This window comes from Chiroxiphia lanceolata, chromosome 6, assembly GCF_009829145.1.
Source record: "Chiroxiphia lanceolata isolate bChiLan1 chromosome 6, bChiLan1.pri, whole genome shotgun sequence".
Classification (NCBI taxonomy): domain Eukaryota; kingdom Metazoa; phylum Chordata; class Aves; order Passeriformes; family Pipridae; genus Chiroxiphia; species Chiroxiphia lanceolata.
The window spans coordinates 17,162,259-17,176,132 of record NC_045642.1 but is presented as its reverse complement, the minus strand read 5'-3'; the positions used below and the strand labels follow the sequence as shown (position 1 = coordinate 17,176,132).

Genomic DNA, 13,874 nt, shown 5'->3' with positions numbered 1-13,874 from the left:
TAAAATGAAAAATTCCAAGCAATATTTCTGCAAGTGATGTCCCACAAACAGTTACCAGAGCAGATGCCTCACAACTGCATTTCAGCTTGCTTAAAAACAAAATGCAAATAGCATCCAGCAATCTCCTGTGATTGCCCCAGCATGTAACTGTCCTGTCTTGGCTACTATGACTTAGTATTGCCTTCTTAACTTGGAGGAAATAATCTACATTGGCCCTCTTTTGGGCTGAAACCTCAAGCTCATATGTATGATCCTACCAGAGTTGCTTTCTAACTTACACAAGAAAAATTAAGGACATTTAAATTGGAACTTCTTTTTCTGTGTAGATGTTTGGACAGCTCAAGATGTTAAGCTGTGCAAGTAACTTCACAAGTCGTGTCCACCTTATTTCTTCCAGCATCAGAAAGAATCTCCTGTCCAAACACAGACATTTGCTCCATAAACAGCAAATGCACTTTAAATCTTCCTGATTCTTGTCTCCCACGTGGGAGCCCGGACCCAGCATGTGCCTGGACTCACACATTTGAATCACATAAAGGAAAGGGAGGACCCACAGAGCAGGGAAACTTTGACATTGCACAAGGCATCCACTGAGAAATAGCAAAGATTCAGGGTGGACTGTTTCTCCAACAAAAACACCACCACCACCACCAAACCCACCTCTTGAGGTGGATAGAGTTTACATAAATTGCTTGCTGCCTATCAAAATAATTTCAAAGGATGTTCAGAATGTCTGCAATATATGTCATTAGGCAGTTATAATACCCTGACACCCTGACCTGTTTCTTACAGTCAGGGCCTCTAATTGCAATGAATAATCAATATTTCCTGAGCCTAGTGAATGGGATGAGATAATTGTGCAGAAAGCCTGCATTAAGTACATTTGAAAGAGTAAAATGTTCTGCTGCTAGTGTTGTGTTCTGAGGTCTGCCACTGACCTCGGGCACCACACTTGAGCCAGAATTTTCAAATCTGCATATCTGAAGAGAAGCAGAGATTGTTGTATTTGGGCATGTAATTCAGCAGCCTAGTTTCCCCAAAAACCTTTTAAAGCGTGTCAAGTGGGAACCTGAACACTGAGATCTCTTAATCACATTAGAAGCATTAACTGCTGCAATGCCAGTTGGAATCAGAATTGGTGAAAAATAGTGATGGTTTGTCAGAGCTCCTTCTTTGAAAGAGAATCACTCAGCTTACATTTTTCAGCCTGATAGTCTGAGGTCTGGCCTGCTGATGAGAGAGCATCTCTAAAACCACGTAGGATTTTGTAAATGTTCAGCTTTAGGATGCTGAACAGCTGCTTCTATTATAAGGGCACTGGTAAGTGAAGTTTCTTCTGCCTCCCTGACTGAATGCAGACATTTCTCATTAGAGACCCAAATCCATAAGCTGCTGGTCAATCTTAGCCCTCACGACAGTTTCTTCTGAAAAAGTATCTGTCTGGTTGGGAGCTCTGGTCTCTCAGTGGGAATTTAGCAAGCTATTTCCATCTGTTGCTGCAGGCTGTGTTTCAGAGTATGGGTTCATTTGTGACTCATGTTTCTTTTCTCTCCTTCTTTCCCTCCCCCTTTCTCCCTCTCATCTTCTTTCCTCTGCAGAGGGGGTAAGAATGAGCCAGAACCAGAGCAACCAATCCCTCGAAAGGTGCAGATTCGTTCTCTCCCTTCCTTGGAGGATATTGATCCAGACGTGTTAGATAGCATGCACTCGTTAGGCTGCTTCCGCGACCGAAATAAACTCTTACAGGACTTGTTGTCGGAAGAGTAAGCACTTGCTCAGTCTTCATATCAGTTGGGTATCCAGGGACTGGGATGCTAATAAAGTGGGGGAGAGGTAGAGAGCACTGTAACTGGTGTCTCTCTCTGTGAGTGACTGGTAGCAACTCCTCACCCTCTGGCTACTCATTTGCTAGTGAGGTGTTGGGAGCAAGCACTGAGCCTTTTCTTACTCCATGGGTCAGAAGCTCACAGCCTGACCAGCAATGAAGGCATGGTGCTATCTTTTCCCTTGCTGCCAGGCCAGGTCAATTCATTAAAAGATGGGCTGTACAGTCCAGACGGGGAGGTATCGTTGCTGTTATGTGTGTTGGATATGCCTTTGTTGGCAGATTTTTATTTATTTGAAGCCTATGCCTAAGAGCTGGTGTATTTCCTGAGGTGTTAAGAGGGACACATAGTAGAAAGAGCATTTAGAGGCTCAGACCTGTCTTGCTGCCACTATTGGTTTGGACTTCCCGTGGGCACATTACCTTGTCTGTCCTGTACCTCTGTTCTGTATGCATAACATAGGAATCGTATTTCCTTTCCTCACTAGCTGCTTGTTGGAGACAGCAAGGGTCTCAAAAGCTTTGTGGGTTGTGTATCTTGCTGGCAGGTACATGACTATTTCCAACTTATTTAGAATAACTGTAACTATTCATTTGATGAAAAGGGTTTATCTACGTGTTGATGTTTTTTTCTTTCCGAATGTAATGATTCATTTTCTTTTTTTTTTCAGGGAAAACCAAGAAAAAATGATTTATTTTCTTCTGCTTGACCGGAAGGAGAGGTATCCTAGTCATGAAGATGAGGATCTTCCCCCTAGAAATGAAATAGGTACTACAGATATGACCTCAGTCACCAAGAACCCATCTCAACTAGTTCCTTTTCGCCTTTTTTTTTTAATTTTATTTTAATATAAACCCAAAGTCTAACATCACTGTTACATTTCCACTGAAATGGTGTGAGAATCCTCAACCTGGGGAAGGGATGTCTGTTTCATGGTTGAATTCAAAGGCTTTTTTTCTCAGGACATGTCTGTCTCACAGTGCAGAAACATCCAAGTAGGTCTTGAATGAGACCCTAAAAAGTATGCTGTGGACCCACAAGCTGTCTATATACAAACAGATCCAGTTTAGGAGCAGTATAATCTAGTGGCAGAATTTTCTAGTTACTAATCTGTGTGCAGTATTGCAGAAATGCTGCTCATGAACTTCAGCCAATGAGACTGTGCAGCAGTGCATCTCTATGCAGTTACACATGTATACGTTCTCTCTTCTGTAAATGAATACATACACTGTTGAAAATATGAATAATATCACTTAGCTATTTATAGTACATAAATCAAAATCCCATGGTTTTAGACTTATATTTTAAAAGCTTAACGTGCAGTAAGATTATAATCTTGTAAAGCTCTTGTGATACCACTTTATTTCTATTTATTCATTGATATTTTAGGGTGCTGCTGATCACCAAGGACTTCACTAATCAACAGGAAAAATGCTTCCCAAGGAGCTAACTATATAAGTGACTCTTGCTGTGCAGAGTGACAGAAGTTTAATAAAGGATTAGTCACTTCTAGCAATGATCTGAAATAGCATTTTTACATAGCAGTGTTGTGATTTTCAGGTATTGTATTTCAGCACTTTAAGACTAGAAGTAAAGTGCTGGTTTTTTTCCCTGGAAAGCCTGGAATCTTACAGGCCTACAGGGCAATGCTATATTGCACTGTAAATTTGTTAATGCTCCACTGAATTATTACTTTATCCGAGTTCCAGGCTCCAGGTCCTATAATTTTGCAGGAGAATCTCTTCTGTGGGAGAGGAGATAAAAGTTCTTAGTTAACACAGCAATTTTTAAACTCCTACCTCAATGGAGCTACAGAGAACATGTTAGTGGGGATCCTGATGAAGATGAGTAGATGTGCCGGCTGCAGGTCCTGTGGTCAAAAGCCCCTTGCTCAGTGCAGTTTGTCATCTAGCACTTTACTAATCAGCTTTTGACTCAAACAGATTATCCTGCCATGTAAGGACAGCATCATCTTGTTTTAGAAATGCTTTTGTCCTAAGAAAAGAAGCAAGGTGACTCTAGAATCTTCATATCCAGCATGTAAGGGAATATGTAGCTATGCCCTAAATACATCATATATCTCTCTTCCACGTGCCAAAGTATTTCCGTGATTTGAACTACTGTGCTCCACTCTTATGGTATTTTTGTAAAAGGAGTGAAAATGTTTCCTAAGACTGCTCTGTATATATCATTGTGCCTCACCAGCACATTTGAGCTTTATTCTTTGAGTGTTCGTAGGTTGTATTTCTTCTTCCACAGGGGACTTCCACATCCTCTGTTCCCAGCAGTATCTCTGAGAACATGGGGCAAAGTTTAATTAGGAACAGTCATGTGTCTGATTAATATCTCATCATTAGCCATTAGCAATGGCCTTGCACAAACAAAGAAAAGCAGAGAAAAAGTAACAGATTTAATAATAGCGGCTTGAAGAAATCATGTTCGTGAGAGCTGTGCATTGTCTGAGGTCTTGCCAAAAAAACAACAAAGCATTTGAGAGCATTGTGCTTTTTTCATATTTCTTGGCATATTAGGTCTCAGAAAGGACAGATCCAGGTGAAAATATGGCCAGCTCAGGCTTGCCCTCTCTTCTGGTGTCCCTTTTGTCTGTTTCAGCTGTATAAAGTTTTTTCAAAGAGGCAGGGAAGGGTCACTTCCAATGTTTTTCAAGTGCAGCTCCATTTTCTTTACTTGAAAACATAGGAATGAGAAAGTTCTCAGTAAAACGAATGAATGTCAACTAATGTCTCCTTGAGGAAAAGGCTTTTGCGGGGTGAAGTTTCTTAATAAACCAGAGAACAAGAGATTGGGCCAGAACAGATATATAGGATATAGGTGCCTTGTCCAAACTTAGAAGTTGAACCTTTATTTCCCACCTTCCGTGAGATGGTGGATTTATAATTGGATCATTACCTATATGATTCTGTATTCTTCTGTAAAAATCCTTAGGAATGGCTTCACTTTTTTGATGTGAAATAAAAGGAAACTACATCCTCAGTACTATCACAGATCTTTACTATGGCGTGATGTTTTTTTGCCGCGTGGAATATTTCCAGAGAGTCAAGAAGAGAAGGGCAAATAATGGAGGTTTTCCTATTTTTAGTTCCTGTGCTTCTGAAAAATCTACTGCTTCTGTATGACACCACTTTAGTCATTATGGCAGGATGGCTGTGTATTTAACTATTTCTTTAGTATCTTTAGACTTGACAGTGATGATACCCTGTCATTTCTTAATCAGACCCTTCTAAAAAGTATATACAATACTTGCTACTCTCAGCTATGTATAATGTAGGAGTGTAGCCAATTTTAAAGAGGCATCAAATACCTTTATTAGAAGCTCAATTCATGCAAGTTTCTGGATATATTTTTCATCCAACTTTTGCGAATTGCTGTTCCTGAATTTATAGATGCATTTCACCATCTGGTCTTTTTGCTTACTCTCTCTCTTTGATAGTTCAAAGTATAGATTGGAAATCAATATCTTCCAGCATCTTAAGCAGCAATGACTGATATAAAAGAAACGTTTAGCTTGTTAGTGATATCCTTCCCCTCCTTAATTGTTCTGTTGATTCCCTCATGATCCCTCTGGCTAATGTCCTTCTCTTGAGCTTTCTCTCTCTGATGGCTATACAAAACACCATCATTAAAGTCTTTAGCTAATTCCTCTTCAAATTTCTTCTTTGCTGTCTTTTAAAGTCCACCTTCTGTTTGGCCTGTCACTTTTGTGTCATTTGGCTGAATTTCTATTTGCTAAAGTCTTCTGTTTTGAACATGCTTGGATCAAATTGCCTTTTAAAATACATGTTCATAATATGTTTTTCATGCCTTTTTCCATCGTTCTTGTTTAGCCTCTATTGTTAACTAGCATCAATGCAGTTTGAACATATCCATCTCCATTCTTTTGACACTAGATGCTTTTTTCATCTTGCTTCTTCCTCCTTTCTTTTAAACTGCACTCTTTTACCTTCCTTTCTAATATCTGATATCCTGCTGCAAAACTTATATCAATTTTGTGTTATATATACTCTCCACATGTGTGTTACTCAGCTCTAATCACACTTATGATACCAGCAGTGTTCTGTGGCATGAATTCTTTCTTATACTTTCTTATGCTTTCAACTTACTTGAAGAAGCAAGAGTTTGAAAGATAAACCTTGGCCCAGCTTTCTTTTGACCACTTACACATATGCAGCTGAAGTCACACATGCTTTATTTGGTTTATTTCCCTTTGCTTTTCTGTCAACTTTATGCCCTCTTTATTTTTCCTATCTAGAATTCATTGTCCCTACTGTTTTCTACTATCTCTTTATTACTGGGCCTAGTTTGAAATTGAGTGATATACAACTGTACTTTTTTCCTAATTATTTTTTAACAGGAACATTATTACTGCTAATACAAAGAATACTTGGTTTATGCAGTTATTATCACTAACTAATGGGGTCAGTTGTTATCACTGACCCATTTGCATTCGAGCCATCTTTGCTTATGCTCATTGTTTCAAGAATAAGCTTTACCTTAAAGAGATCTTGTTCTAAAAAACATGACATGAGAAAAAGAAGAAACAAGCAGATGGGGGAGGTGTGAGGAGAGCAGGATAATAAGGACTAGACAGTAGAGGTAGAAGTGTCAAATACGATATTTCTAGGTTTGCAAAGGAATCCTGGTAGAAGAAGCAGCCTTAAGGGCTGGGCACTGTGAGCTTCTTTCTAACAGCAGGAGTGAAGGATGCCTTCTTTTACAAGTGGTCACTCTCCACTAAAATTAAAAATGTGTCTATAAGCAGAGGCAGGGGACTGAAATAGCCCAAGCAAAAGAAAGAAAATCCTTCTGTATTTTTTTCTGCCTTGCTCCTTCTTACTCTTTTGATGCCATGAGAGGTGTTAGTAATAAAACATCTCAGCAGGTCTGCATTTGGTTCCCTGCTTCACCATGGAGGTGTGTATTGTTTGGCAAGTCACCTTCTGCAATGCATTTTGATATCTAAAGGCTCTTTTCAGTACAATTTAAGTGCTCCTCAGAACGTCAGTAAATGTTTGTCAAAATCTTTAGGAATGATGCCTTTAAATCTTTCATTCTTATACTTCAGTTTTCACTGCACAAAGCTAAACTAGCACTTTGACACCTCATAGAATTGTTACACAGTAAAAGGTGTAAAGCATTTTGGTTACTATAGTAGTAAAAGCTGTATGATGAGCTCTGAGAGAAATTTTAGTGGTTCTCATTGAAGATTCATCTCAGGTAGACAAGCATGTTTAATTTGCAGTGCTGAAGAAGGAAAAATATAAATCACTGGGAAAAACCTGAAATCTAATCTTAAAGATGCAAAAAAAGGATATGTTTCCAGAGCAGAATGCAATTCTGAGTTCAGAATGTACCCATGTCCTTGTGTCACATTTAATCTAGCTAGCAGGAACATTGAAGGCAAGGTCTAGCAACCTGAGTGCATACACAAGATCCCTAGATGGCTTATGCTCTGGCTAACAGCCTGTGCTGTAGTCCATGCTGTTGTATCATCTTGTCATTACTGTTATCAGCTTTGTAAGCTAATTTCTGCAAGCTACAGTATAGTTGTACCTTTATGTTACAATGCTCATAGGTTCAGGGCAGGGGCAGTGCAACTTACGTCTTAATGCTTGCAAGTTTGGAAGAAGGGAGAGACTGCAAATGTTCATCTCCCTCATAAAGATATCTGTCACTGTAGAGGAGGTGCAAGAGTGAAATTGTTGAGAGAAGATTTAATCAACCTGTGTGAGGTAAATCACAGCTAAATTCAGCTGACAGCATTTTCTTTTCATAAAGATCCCCCCAGGAAGCGTGTGGACTCCCCAATGCTGAACAGGCATGGGAAGCGGCGGCCGGAAAGGAAGTCGATGGAGGTTCTCAGCGTGACAGACGGCGGCTCCCCGGTCCCTGCTCGCAGAGCTATTGAAATGGCACAACATGGACAGAGGTGGGTCTCTGCTTTACCCAGGAGTCCTGCCTGTCTGGGTTTGCTACCCCCCTTTATGTTATACGTACAAAGAAGCTGTGGAGCTTTCCTGTTCGCACCAGCACTTGTTACAACTTCCAAGCACATTTGCAATGTGGTCTGGCAGCCAGCTGCGCTTGTGCACACAGGGCCAGGAGTCCTGCCAGGGGCCCGAGGGTTCTGTTTGCTTGCTGCTATTCCTCAGGAAACCATGTCCTCTGGGCAAGATTCATCTCACCTCTTTTTAGTTGTGGAGAACATAGGCATTCAGTCTAAGCTTGCGATACAGGCTGACTAGGCAGTGGGGGCAGATGAGGGCTTTGAAAGGTCTCAGATACATATGTCCTGTCAAACAGGATAAATTATTCTCTGCTTGTTCTTCTCTGTCTCCATAGCCTACAACAGGAATCTAGGTAACTATCTTGGATTAGGTTCCTAGCTTTTGGACACCTGAAGTTAAATGAGATGAACCCCACCCTCCATGTCATCAGAACAGCTTGAATCTGAAAAACCTTGTCCAGACATCTGCAAATGCCTCTGAAATGTGCTGCCAGAGCCAGCATGCATCTGACCCACATAAATTACCACATGCCTGTAAAGTGATGGAATATATATAATTTTACCTCTTTTCTATCAAAGAAAGTGTCAGTCTTACAAGGAAACAGCAGACAGAAATGGTGTCTCCTTAAAGCAAGTTCTGAGAGAGTAAATGAACTGTAGAAATTCACTTCTGTGAACCAAGGACCTTGCTTCCCCAGTCCCTATGACTAGCCTAAGGGAAGTACATGCATTTGTTTTCACACTTGCATGAATCAATCAATATAAAAGAACACTTTACATATATGTATGATGACAATGATGCTGTAACTTCTGTTTCAGCCTTTGATATGCCTTTTTTTTTAATTCATCTCTTAAGATCTGCTCAAAAAGAGCCTGTTGTGCCCAGAAGCTCCCTTTGCTGACTGAGAACTGGGTGAAGAACATGAAATAATTTCATAGATACTGCAGAGGCCCCTAGAATTGCTGAAAAGTTTTGCTGGCAAATGTTACAGTTCTATCTACAGTGACAAAAAAGTGGTGATTTCCAGAATCTGCTAGGACTTATTTCAGACTGAATATGTGGCCTTGAGATACACTGCCCTAAAGATTTTTTGTTGTAGTGTAGGTTGGAAAGCTGTCTTGAATATGTGATTTCCTTTGAAATGAGGTGTTCAGGACAGGGTGTGCTCTGTGTTCCTCATAGGCCTCAAAGTAGTAAGCATGAACACAACACTGACTCCTTATTCAGCCTGCCGTATTTAATCTGGTACCTGGTAGATGCATGGGCTGGGAAGCTCCCAGAGCCAGACAGAGGCAAATTACTTTTCCCCAGGCTGCCTGTGAGTTGCAGTATTCTGCATCTGTTTACAGGAGGTGTCCAACAGAATGGAACAAACAGGAGGTGTTAGATTTATCACAGAGTTTTCTGAGAGCTGAAACCTTTTCTTTCAGCTCTCAGCTTTGACTTTGGATTCAAAAGCCTGAAGAGGCAAAGCTGTGTTTTGCTGTCCAAAGTATTTCTTTTGCTTTTATATGTCTCTCTCAATTCTTCGCATGAGGAAACAATTGAAGTCGAAAGGTCTGGGTTGAGTTCAGAGCAGAGACTTATCCAGGCTACATATCAATAAAGAAGGGCTGTGGCTTAAGGAGGAAGCAAAACCTGCCAGGCACAAAAGAGATACGGGGCAATGCATACCACAACTCAGGAATGGACATAAAGGTGTGATTAAGGGTGGAAAAAGGGATGTAATAACACCATGACAGATGATGATGGCCATGGTAGTGCTTGTTTTTGAAGGGGTTAAAGGGAAGATGTTATTTTACTCCACGTGTGAGCTTCCATAATTCATACCATCCACATGCACAGATGACAACAGCACATTTTGTGTTGCTGGCAGCACAGTCTTTTATAACATGAACTGGCTTCATTAACGAACACCACTGCATGGGGATTGTCTCGGGACGATGCATTGCTGATGGGGCACCATCTGTCAGAACAGTCAGTAATAAAATGACAAGTGCCTTCCACCAAGAAAGGGGATTTTTAATGGCTAGTCTCATATTATATTCTGTGAAGTGACCCACTGACAGTGGATTTTACAGCAGTAGTGTTTAGATCCCAGAGGTGGATGCTTTTTTAAGATGATTTGGTCTCAAGAGATGACTATTCAGTGCTTTTATCCTACAGTACTAGGAAGGTGGACCATGGAAACAGGTTTCCTGTTAAGACACAGATGATTTGTGTAAAGATCCAGAGACAAAGAACCATCGCTTCTTTCTTGAGCTGGCAAAGATACACCTCTAACCAGGGGGCAAAACACAGCCAAGTGTCTTGTGATTTATTCCTATTATCCTCTTTCATAGTAGTAAACAGATGTTTGCTTGCATAGAGAGGATTTCTGTTGTAACCTCTGGTTTACATGCCTGTGTGATGAACTGTGCTTTTGGTAACCATGTGGGGACCCTACAAGGGTCTGATCTTGGCTTGTTTAGGGCATATCTTTCCACTGAAATTTGAAACTTGGCAGCCTTCAACTCTACAGGCTGAGAAAGTATTAAGTGAAAAACATAGTCCTTCAGTGACTTAGTTTTGAATAACAGATGAGGGGAACTCAGCACAAAGGATACTTATTGAGCTTATGGGCTCCCTGAAATGCTTGTGCTGACCTCTCCAAGTGTTTTCCATTGGATCTATCTGTATGACAAAGTTAGTATGCACAAACTCTAGCCACCCTAAAACTGGTGACTAAGTTTTGTTAGTTCTTGGATTTCCCTGCTAGTTGTCAACTAAATGGCTTCGTAATTATATCTTAATTGCTTCTGCTGTTCTGGTGTCCCCACCTCTCAGACTATCTGGTATTTCATTGAAATGTCAAAAGAAAAGAGGTGATTTCTGAGCTTAGTTTAGCACCAGCTACTTTGTCCCTTGTGCTAAAATCACACAGACTAAGAAGAATTCCGTGGGAGCTAGAATCTGTTGGGGATATGCCAGAAATTTTCAGCAGCTTTGCTGTGAGAGTCCAAAAACCATTCTAAAATGGGCTTTGTTAACCATTCATTTTCTTCTGGTTATTTAAGTGGAGAGCTTGCATGAAGGATCAGCTAACATTAGGAAGCAGTGTCCTGTGAAACAGTGAAGCATATTACCAGTGAAACATATTGCAGAGAGCTGCCCTTTTATTAAAGCATAGGGAATTTTGCTTCTAAACTGCAGGGATTCAGACCCAGTATGAAAAAGAAGGGCGTTTCTCTATACACTGAGTATAGGGAAGAGAGTTGGGAGTTAAGTGGTAATGGACCCTACAAATTAGAATGCAAAATGGATTACCATTCCTCTAAGAGGCTCTATGGCCTGATTTTAACCTTTTCCGAGATTGTGCTTAGTTTTGAGGTCTCCTAGAAAAGTTTTGAGTAATGAATGCTTTACAATTTATGCCTTCAGGCATGTTCTGTTTTCCCTGGACAGTGTGACAAAGTAGATGGTACCTGGGTTTTAAACTGGATAAAGGAGAGCAAGGTTTACAAGTATGCATTGGGGAAGTCATCTCAGACCTCGGAAGTCAGGGGAAGATAATGAACTTCAGCACTGTGTAGGTGTGAGCTGTAGCTGTATAGTAAAAGGAAAAATTTTTCAGAGCATTGCTTAAAAGGGGGAGGATGGGTTGGGGGGCTGGGTGTCCAGCATTGCTTCAGGTGACTCTCTTTTATAAAAATGTCCACAGTAGTAACTCTGTTTTCTCGCTTTGTTCCTGCCATAGTAAAACAATGTTCAGTAAAAGCCTGGATATCTCTGAAGCCAATCCCAAATTCAACAAAGAAGAAAGGTATAAACACTGACAATATGTTCCTCTCCTCTACCTCACTGCTGAGACCTTAAAGATGCAGTACTTACCTTCTCCGTGTGGGGACAGAGCTGTTCTATTCTCTCTTTAGAGAGAAGCAAAACGGGTGTTTTTTTACAGCCCCACACCACATATGTTTTTGTGTAGTACCGTTCCTCTGAGGCTATCCCCGATGCAGCCTGGGACTGTATCAATGATTTCCCCACAAAAATTTCATCCTACTGCTATTTCTGGTTCAGTTCTGCTGTAAGTGAGGATAACCAGGGTAGAAGATGTGTTTGCTAAGACTTCCTTGGGAAGGATTGGAATATAAAATGCTAGGAAAGCCCAGAGTGCTCCACTCCCAGCATTAGAAACAGCAGCACAACTGAGTCAGTGACAGCAATGGTAGGAAACTGGAAATTCAGTCTGACAGAGCAAAATATTAAGTACCTATAGGTAGGAGACAAACTCCTTAAGACTACCCAGAGGACACAAGAGGAAAATATGATTGAAGAGAAGACTTTGTGGAGGATGATTCTAATCTAAAAGTTCAAGTGACAGATGGTGAAGAATAAGAAAAAAGGTTGCTCCTGACTGTGAATAGAGGCACAAAGGAAGACGGACAGGCCACCAGATTTAGGGAGTTTAAGTAGGCTTATGTGGGTCCATTAACACAAAAAAAAGCTTAGACTTTTGGGAAGGTTTTTAGTGGACATATTATTTCTAAAATTTTGGTCTCAGAGGAAGAGAATTTTTCTCTGTGTTGAAAGCTGGCATTCCAATGGATAACTCCACATCAAAATGTAATCCTTATACATTTTGGACAAATACTTAGCTTACCCAAAGGTTAGGAGTGTGGCATATGATTAAAAAAGGGAGAAGTAATGGCTTCCTTAAAGGAACCTATGACCTTGGCAAACCATTCTTCTTTCCGTTTCCCTTTTTCATAAAAATCTTTCTATTTAAAGATAAGTGTGGCCTTTAAGCCCCAGGAGACTTGCAGGATGTGTGAGGGACAGCCCCTGTTTTGGCCTTTTGCAGGCTGAGACAGTCTTTTGAAGGCAGTGTTTCAAGTCCTGAACCTGCCACAGTGTAGAACATCATGCATCTGCAGGAGAGACTGTACCTCATGTAGTGTGTAAAGCACCCTCTTTAAGATGCCAAAATACTAACAAGGATTAGACCCAAACTATTAGCAACCTCTCAGTTCCACAGTCATGAGGAAGTAGTGGTTATACAGCCTTTAGTGCCTGGGCTTTCCTGGACTGTTACCATAGACATGGAAATTCCTGTTCCTTTCTCTGATTCCCCCTATATTTAAGTTCTGTTCGTGAACATGTGGAACTTCTTGCCTTAAAACTTAGTCCAAATAGGAGCCTTTTCACAGTAATTGGAAGACAGGTCCAGTAAGAGAAATGCAGAAATTTTATCTGTTACAAGAGAGGGGTCTTTCAGCAGATGTTCCTACCACCATTCCTTGTCCCTCTGTCCATCTCTGGCAGCTGCTACAGCTGTGTTAGGAGCAGAGGAAATGACCCTTCAGTAATTTCAGGGGGAATTTGTTAAATCCACACAGGCATTTCGTGCTCCCTCTCAAAGGTGGTATTTTTCAGACAACAGGAGGAGAAGGTTAGGGCACTGCACGAGGATCACCCAAGGTCCTGCTCATTCAAGGACCAGGCTGGTTTTTTGAGGATCATATTCACTGTGATCTTACCTCCCTCCCACTTTTAGAACTAAGAGTTAGAATGAAGGACCTCAGTGGTGGGAAGAACCTGGATTCTAGATCTGCGCGTGAAAAGAAGGGATAGGCAGCGAAGTGAACCCCAGCAAAAGGGGGTCAGATAATCAGGGCAGCCATTAAATTTTTGTCCAGTGCTTAATTATCCAATTTTATGATATCTTTTTTAAAGGAATACTGCATCTTTAAGGGTCCCTTCCCTCTAGATGCACATGGTTGTCTTAGTAGCTGAGGCCACTGTCCCTTTCTTTTTCTTTTTCTTTCTGACTTTCTTTCACCCCCTCTTTCAGTGCTTCTCTTCTTCTGTATCTGGGTTGCTGCAGCTCCGTAGTTCACTTGCTTCAATATTATAGGGAATGCACATGTCTGCGCTTCTGGGTCTATTGTGTCCTGGGATTGTTCATTTCTTTTAAACCTCATTTCCCTTTTTCTTTACCCTATTGTCAATTTGCTTTCCATTCTCTTTGTTAACTTCTTCA

At 40.8% G+C, this 13,874-nt stretch overlaps 1 protein-coding gene across 12 annotated transcripts in view; it reads left to right on the top strand.

Annotated features, from left to right (window-relative positions):
• Window positions 1–13,874, top strand: part of BRSK2 (BR serine/threonine kinase 2) — a 318,935-nt gene that overhangs the window by 261,120 nt on the left and 43,941 nt on the right. For 8 of the 12 annotated variants that reach the window (XM_032690784.1, XM_032690781.1, XM_032690782.1 and 5 more), the window contains exons 10-13: window positions 1,599–1,763; window positions 2,497–2,594; window positions 7,623–7,773; window positions 11,589–11,654. In XM_032690784.1, the coding sequence (XP_032546675.1) occupies window positions 1,599–1,763; window positions 2,497–2,594; window positions 7,623–7,773; window positions 11,589–11,654 (480 nt within the window). The remainder of the gene's footprint in view (window positions 1–1,598; window positions 1,764–2,496; window positions 2,595–7,622; window positions 7,774–11,588; window positions 11,655–13,874) is intronic. The other 4 variants (XM_032690786.1, XM_032690783.1, XM_032690791.1 and 1 more) reach the window with 1 other exon arrangement.